This window comes from Haliotis rubra, unplaced genomic scaffold (assembly GCF_003918875.1).
Source record: "Haliotis rubra isolate DU_JTF1 unplaced genomic scaffold, ASM391887v1 Scf170, whole genome shotgun sequence".
NCBI classification, from domain to species: domain Eukaryota; kingdom Metazoa; phylum Mollusca; class Gastropoda; order Lepetellida; family Haliotidae; genus Haliotis; species Haliotis rubra.
The window spans coordinates 1,701,354-1,709,522 of NW_025765670.1; the positions used below are offsets into that span (position 1 = coordinate 1,701,354).

Below are 8,169 nucleotides of genomic sequence, written 5' to 3' on the forward strand. Positions count from 1 at the left end.
TTTTTTATAAGAAACCAAATTATTCATCACATGCAGTCTACATAAATTTACAACAAAATCAAGATTATCGAGTAAAAAAGATTTCATCTTCGTTGATCAGTCTATACCTATACTATCAGTTGCGCATGAGGGTGGTGCAGCAGAGGTAATGAACCAGTCATGAATTCTGGGATATCATCCGGGTACTCACGGGAGAAAAACAATAACAAAAGCAACAACCAGTCCACGGAAATTGCTCTGCATCAGTGGCCCTTTATTGAGTTAATTATTAATCAATTTCGTGTGTGCGTGCGTTCTTGCGTATGTAGGTATGTAGGTCACCAACCGCCACCACCAAACAGGCCAGACTCAAGTCCGCTCAAGATCGGGAAGACCAAGAGTCACACACAACGCCGGCCGAAGACCGGCAGATCCCCCTCTGGAACAGATTCGGGACCTTTATTCATGGTGCCCTTTATTCGACAACAGCCAAGAGGAGTCATTTTGCAGCACGACAACAGCCCCACTGAACATCTCTGGGATTATCTTGAGTGTCAGCTGAGACCGTGTGTACCACCTCCAACGAACCGACAGGAACTTGAACATACTTTCTTGGACTTATGGAACAGGATTCCCACTGACGTCATCCGCCGACTGTGTCAATATTTTAATGACAGTTAGTTCAAACAACTTTGTTATTTTTAGGACATAAATTCTGTTGGTCCGATGTTTTGATTATGATCAGCGTTTCATTGTGTATTATATGTTAGATTGCAATTTTGAGCCAAACGGACTGTAAATGAGTTTAATCATCTGTCACAAATAATGAGAAATCATGCTGAGTTTTCTTGTTTTGTCAGTATCGCCATAACATCGCCGGATTCAAACTCTGAAAATAAAAAAGAAATCATTAATTGGAATTTAACTTAAAATATTTTTCCAAGGGGTTACACAATGGTTTAACAACCATAAGTAGTTCACTCTTTTCCAATACTGTCATTTAAATATATAGTTGTTCAACTAATTGTCATATTTACCAGCACACACTGATGCGTTTACTCCGGCACTGTACAAAATATTTGGTTTGGAAGCAGCCTTCTCCCAGAAACAAGGGTTATTGTGGAGTTTATCTACGACAACAAGCCATCCAACGTCCCCTCGACAACCCGCAAAGTAGCTGTTTATCTGGAACCGACGGTTGATTTCGCCCTGCCTTAAACCCAAGAGGGGAGAATATGCGATAAAATACGATGATCATCACAAAATCAGACTTTTGTTTACGTTCAGTTGAAAATATGACTTAATCATGAAAGGACCAAAAGATGTTAGTTGTTTAACGCCACACTTAGCAAAATTCCAGCTATATGGCGGCGGATCTTCATGGGTTAGACCAAAGGGTTGATTTTATTGATTGCTGTATAACGCCGTACTCAACGATATGTCGGCGGTCTGTTAATATTTGAATCTGGACCAGACAATCCAGTGATCAACAGTACGAGCATCAGTCCTATGAATTGGGATGCGATGACATGTGTCAACCAAGTCAGCGAACCTGACGACCCGACCCGTTAATCGCCTCTTACGACAAGCAAGGGTTACTGAAGACCAATTCCAACCTGGTTCTTTATGTGTCTAGACCAAAAGAAAAAAAGTTGACCAGAATCTTCACGTGTCTAGACCAAAAGAAACAAGTTGTGTCGGATGTGATTTCAATGAATGGTACTACCCTCTGAGTCTGAAAATATTAAATCTCGAAGTTTTAATGTCTGTCCAGGTGGAGTTGATGATGCGGTTTGGGGCAAACCAGCTGTCTTTCGTGGTCCCGGCTCCATCAAAAAACAACCTCTGCTTTGACAGTGTTCTCTTTTAATACGACAACTTTTACCTGAAAATAATAATTAAATTTGTATAATTATGACCTCTTACACAAACTTATGTGACAAATATAACACAATTATTTGCGAAAATATTTTATTTCCGATTCAGTTTTCATTACACGATAAAATATTATATCCGACTGTTTTATAGAAGACCATCACTTCTTCCATTCCGTTTACCACTGTTTAATTAATGCTGTGCCTCGTCTCATCATTTGAAAATAAGACTTGAATATTAAAAAGATCTCAGTTTTCATCAGAGGAGACATTCGGGTCCATCTGTGATGTGACTTTAACAATACATTGCAATTACCTGGCCAATACTGGCGTTTTCCCACGTTGATACCAGTTTACTTTTAAAATGCATATCACACGGAAGTGACGTGTCAAGGGTCATACATCCGGGTTGCAAATTCTCATTCACTACCGGGTGATCATGGTATATGGTGTCATCCATCCACACGTCGTACACCGATATGTTGACGTCGGCTGTGGCACGAAGCAGTAAGACCCAGCCGTCAATTGACTGAAAGTCTGAAAGCAATGTATGTTTCATTGAACCAAAACATGTATATCGGTGGAGAATCTGAATATTTCAAACTCTCTTTATTTCAAAAGCTGGAAGACCCGTCAAGGTCCGGGTTAGAATATTGGCCTTCAGTAACCCATGCTTGTAAGACGCGACTAACTGGATCGGGTGGTCAGGCTCGCTGACTTGGTTGACACATGTCATCGGTTCCCAATCGCTCAGATCGATGTTCATGCCGTTGATCACTGGATTGTCTGTTCCAGACTCGATTATTTACAGACCGCCGCCATATAACTGGAATATTGCTGAGTGCGGCTTAAAACTAAACTCACTCACTCAAAAGCTGGAAAATGAAACATTGTCGTACACTGAACATCATATAGTTAAGATATTCTCGCGTATGTAACATCGATGTTATTGTCATGTTAAATCTACGGTTCCAAGTGAATGTGTCAAGGAATTACCGATGTGAAATTGAGATCGATTTTTACTTCAGTACTGAAGAAAACAGGCAAACAAAAATTACTTTACAACAATTCCTAAACATCAATATTACATTACTTGTAATCATTGTAAAATGACAAAACACAAATGACGATCACAAAAACATTATATTTTGTGTACTTAGACTGCTCTAACCCTGGTCAATAGATTGATGTGTGTTGCAACCCACGCTGCATGTGAAGCGCTAGAAGGTTAACAGTCCGTATTGAATATTGCTGAGTGTGGCGTTAAACAACATACAAACAAACGTTACTGTAATGTAAACTAAAGCAAACCTTTCAGTCAGTAATTATTAAAGGTCTACAAAGATCAATTCAGAACTACTATGATTAATGCCTGCTGTTTTACGGAGAAATATTGCAGTAATAGGGCCAGGCAAAACAGTGATTGATATCATGAGCATCGTATTACAGGTTAATACATACAGGTCTCTTATGAAAGTGCTGGGCACCTATTCAGTTCCTTTTGACACGTCTCCAATTGCAAAAATCAGTTTCTTTAAATTAAAGTTTTGTATTCAAAGTTAACATTTAAACTTTATATTTCCATAAAACTATTACTCACTTTTCTTACACACAGGCACCCCTATCCACTGGCCACGTTCATCACATACCCCTGTGTTAGTAGCATTATATAGGTCGGTATTATTGACACATGTGATAGTGACAGTTGATCCAAACACTGTGCTGTTGAAGGACATGAGCGTGTTTTGGGCTTCAGGTACAGGGCCGCAATCAACCACTGGAAGAAAAAGTGAGCATATACTGTAAAACCGATCTCGTTGTTGGAGGAATCACCACCTACGTATTAGGATCAGGAAAGATATAAATTATCCTGAATTAGAAAATACGCGTAAAATAAACCTTTTTTTCTAGACCTTAGTGGGTGAGTGAGTGAGTTAATATTTAACGTCACATCGGCAATATTTCAGCCATATCGTGACGACTGGACCTTAGTGGGTGAGTTGGTTTTTACGCCGCTTTAAGCAATATTCCAGCAATACACCAGAAATAGACTTCACACATTGTACCAATGCTGGGAATCGAGCTCTGACCTTGGTGTTTACGAGCGAACGCTTTAACCACCAGGCTACCTCGCCGCCCCTTTTGGACCTAATTGTTCAGTAGTGTTTAGCTGTTACTTGATCATGATTTCATGCCGCCTTCAGCAATATCACGGCGAGGGACATGACCAAATCCTCTTTACAGGCTGTATCCATCTTAGGAATCGAACCCGGGACTTCGGAGTGGCGAGCGAACGCTTTAATCATTAGGATACCTTCGTCTCTGATTGTAGAGATATGTTTGTGTCTCAGTTAGCTGATCAGTGAGTGAGTGAGTGACTGAGTTTAGCCGTACGTCGCTTTAGCAATATTCCAGCGCGTTAATGCAAATTGTGATTGAAACCAGTTCGGCAACCACCGACAACACCGCGTGCGACAGTTTTCGATGCATGGAGCAATAACTGATTTCAGGCAAGTCGTAAGGGATAATAACTTTTATTGTATCGATAGGAAGCTAAAGTGAGTGCATATGTCCCAATATATATAATATAGTTCGGGGCGGTGGGGTAGCCTAGTGGTTAAAGCATTCGCTCGTCACGCCGAAGGCCCGAGTTCGATTCCCCACATGGGTACAATGTGTGAAGCCCATTTCTGGTGTCCCCCGCCGTGATGTTGCTGGAATATTGCTAAAAGCGGCGCACAACCATACTTACTCGCTCACACACTAATATAGGTCAGAGACAATCAGAAGACTACGACGAATACGGCTTGAATATAAGTTCACTCTCTCGGGGAACCTACTTCGGTTTCTTATGAACCCCCAGCTTAATATTAATAGATATGTTTAGTATTTATGATTGTTTAGCTACACATTAACAAATATGTAAACATACGATTAGATACCCGTGAAGGTCCGGGTTATAATATTGATCTTCAGTAACCAATGCTTGTCGTATGAGGCGACTAACGGGATCGGGTCGTCAGGTTCGCTGACTTGGTTGACATATGTCATCGGTTCCCAATTGCGCAGATCGATGGTCATGCTGTTGATCACTGGATTGTCTGGTCCAGACTCGATTGTTTACAGACCGCCGCCATAAATCTGGAATATTGCTAAGTGCGGCGTAACACTAAACTCATTCACTAACTAACTCACATACGAGTGGACAAGACTTTTAAAATGGCACATTCATGTTAAAGTTATATGTCATGTAATGAGAATCGTGCAAACAGGCGAGCACTTGTGCCTTTTAGATGGAAACGGGAAGATAAGCAAACTTGCCCATATATAAACGATTATGCTTCTACTGCAAGGACATAACTGAGGATGAATCACACGTCTTACTACATCGCCCCTTTTACAACCACATCAGGATGCTGCTTTTTTACAAATGGCATGATATTACACTTAGAGATATGCCTGATGTTGAAAAGATATGTCACGTTTTAGCCAAGCCCTTATTTATCTTTATTAGTGCCAAACCTGCAAGGATATTTTGCATACTTGAAGTATATCTAATATAAAAAGGTTTACCCATGAAGATCCGGGTTAGAATTAATCTTCAGTAATCCATGCTTTTAGTGGCGAATAATGGGATCACGTGGTCAGGCTCGCTGACTTGGTTGACACGTCATCGGTTCCCAATTGCGCAGGTGGATGCTCACGCTGTTGATCACTGGATTGTCTGGTCCAGACTCGATTATTTACAAACCGCCACCATATAGCTGGAATATTGCTGAGTGCGGCGTAAAACTAAACTCACTCACTCACTATAAATAATACATTTTAAACTTTACTATCTTTTTATGCTATTTCATCTTTTAATATACTAGTATGCTTTGTCTCATAACTCCAGTCGGAGTGGCTTGTATATTTTATCAATATTTATATGTACGTGCACTATGTATATATAAGGTGAGACTTAAATACAATTTTCTGCCTGTCTGTCTATATCTTCCAAGTTTGAACTATCATACCTGTTCTCGGGGAACATATGTTCTCAGTGAACTGAAAGCAAATCGAAAAACAACAACAACGTGAAAATACCCTTTACAAATTCCAGAAACATTTTCCCAGTGGCCACTTTCCGTGCAAGATACACTGTTGTTGCTACCAGAGAAGTTGAATCCAGGGTTGCAGATAACAAGGCCGAGAGAACCGTAGGTTGTGGTGTTATAGTTAAAACTGCCGTCAGGAATAGAACCAGGAAGTCCACAATCAACAACTGTGAACAGAAACTGCCACATAATGCAAAATGTCATTTTGGTAATATTTCAGGAGGGAAGGTTCATCTTCATGCGACTTGGAACAGCACTCAGTTATTCCATAACCTGGCATCTTAATGGTGGTGGGAATACAAATGAAATGTCGAAGACGTTTAATTGTCTTAATGAACCCTTACAGCATCGGAAGTGACAACCCTTGACTCCTGAGTGAGTGAGTGAGTTTAGTTTTAAGCCGCACTCAGCAATATTCCAGCTATACGGCGGCGGTCTGTAAATAATCGAGTCTGGACCAGACAATCCAGTGATCAACAGCATGAGCATCGATCTGCGCAATTGGGAACCGATGACAAGTGTCAACCAAGCCAGCGAGCATGACCACCCGATCCCGTTAGTCGCCTCTTACGACAAGCATAGTCGCCTTTTGTTGCAAGCATGGGTTGCTGAAGACCTATTCTACCCTGGATTTTCACGGGTCCCTTGACTCATGATATGGGTGAGTCAAGGAAGCGCCGAACATTGAATCTTCGCTCCCACAAAAGAGGAACCTTTGCACAGTAAGATGCAGAGCATTAAACGACTTGTTTGTCCGTATTCTGTCCTCCCATGACACGTGACGATCCGGGCCCCGTTTCAGAATGCTATCGTAGCGCTACGACTGTCGTAAGTTTATGTTACAGGGCCTACATTTTCGAAGCTCTCTTAGCGCTAAGATAGTCGTAAGTTAATGTTAATGTATGTTACTTACGACTATTTTAACGCTAAGAGAGCTTCGAAAATCTAGGCCCTGTATAGGAGGTACAACAGTCGTAACGCTACGATAGCATTCTGAAACGGGGACCCGGATTAGAATTGCTTGTCGTAAGATGCGACTAACAGGATCGAGTGGTCAGGTTCGTTGTCTTGGTTGACACACGTAATCGTATCCCAATTGTATAGGTCGATGCTCATGTTGTTAATGACTGGATTGTCTGGTCCAGACTGAATTATTTATTGACCGCCGCATGTAGCTGGAATATTGCCGAGTGAGGCGTAAAACGATAACCAAACCAAACCTGTCCGGCCACATTCATTACTCGCAAAACATTTTCTTTCGCATGAGAAGCAATTGGGTCATTATATAAAATAAATGCATTTAAACGCATATGAATAATATGTAAGTGACTACCATCAATGCCATAAAAACAATATGGAAATCGTACTCACTGTTGCACGAAACGTTGAACGGTTGCCACCGCCCTTCAGCTGAGCACTCCACGTTGGAAGAACCCGACAGAGTGTAACCTGTGTTACAAATGGCAATACTCCGGGAAGTATAGGTCGTTGTGTTGTACACGAAAACACCGCTGGGTAAAGGGTCAGGTGGGCCACAGTCGACCACTGAAAACAGATTCAAAGTGAGTGAGTGAGTATGGTTTAAGCAATATTCCAGCAATATCAGGACGGGGGACTCCAGAAATCGGCTCCACGCATTGTGCCCATGTGGGGAATTGAACCCGGGTCATCGGCCGTGACGAGCGAATCTTTATACACTCGCCTACCCCACCGTCCTACAGATTTGATTTAAAGATATTTTATTCACAATTGTGAAAGGGATTGGGGACAAGTTATCCAAATAAATTTATGTTCACTGACATTTACATACATGCATTTTCAATATTATAGATCTTAGGAAGGAATAGAGAGAACGTGTAAGAAAGTTAGAGAGAGAAGAGAGGAAGGGACAGTCATTATTTGATTACTCAAAAACGTTTTGATTGATAAATAAAAGTTTGTACTCATTTGAAAACATATTCATTCCGTTGAATAGTCATATCTGGACTTCCAAGTTACAATGTCATTGGAGAGTCACGCTTTACAATACATTTCACATTTAACATTAATGTAACTCTTTGAATGTTATACAATTTACATTCTAATAGGAAGTGATGTACATTTTCACAAGCATTGCCGCAGTAACAAGAAGCAGAATCTTTCATGTTAAGTAGGGCTTCAACGAGTCCATTTTTTTGGACTCGAGTACTCGAGGGGTGAGACTCGACTCGGACCCGAGT

The 8,169-nt window shown here is 41.0% G+C and overlaps 2 protein-coding genes across 2 annotated transcripts; both read right to left on the reverse strand.

Annotated features, from left to right (window-relative positions):
* Positions 1-665: 665 nt before the first annotated feature.
* LOC124272499 lies at positions 666-1,809 on the reverse strand (the record flags this gene model as incomplete). The annotated part of the gene is made up of 3 exons (XM_046707696.1): positions 666-868; positions 1,017-1,192; positions 1,706-1,809. Coding segments are annotated over 3 exons (336 nt in total), but the record flags the coding sequence as incomplete, so codon positions are not given.
* On the reverse strand, positions 1,715-7,467 carry LOC124272498. Its single transcript, XM_046707695.1, has 5 exons — positions 7,322-7,467; positions 5,941-6,117; positions 3,454-3,630; positions 2,170-2,390; positions 1,715-1,864 (listed from the first exon to the last, which is right to left on the reverse strand). Exons 3-5 carry the CDS (start codon positions 3,587-3,589, stop codon positions 1,811-1,813), a joined length of 411 nt encoding a protein of 136 aa, XP_046563651.1. The 5' UTR covers positions 3,590-3,630; positions 5,941-6,117; positions 7,322-7,467; the 3' UTR covers positions 1,715-1,810.
* Between the last annotated feature and the right edge of the window lie 702 nt (positions 7,468-8,169).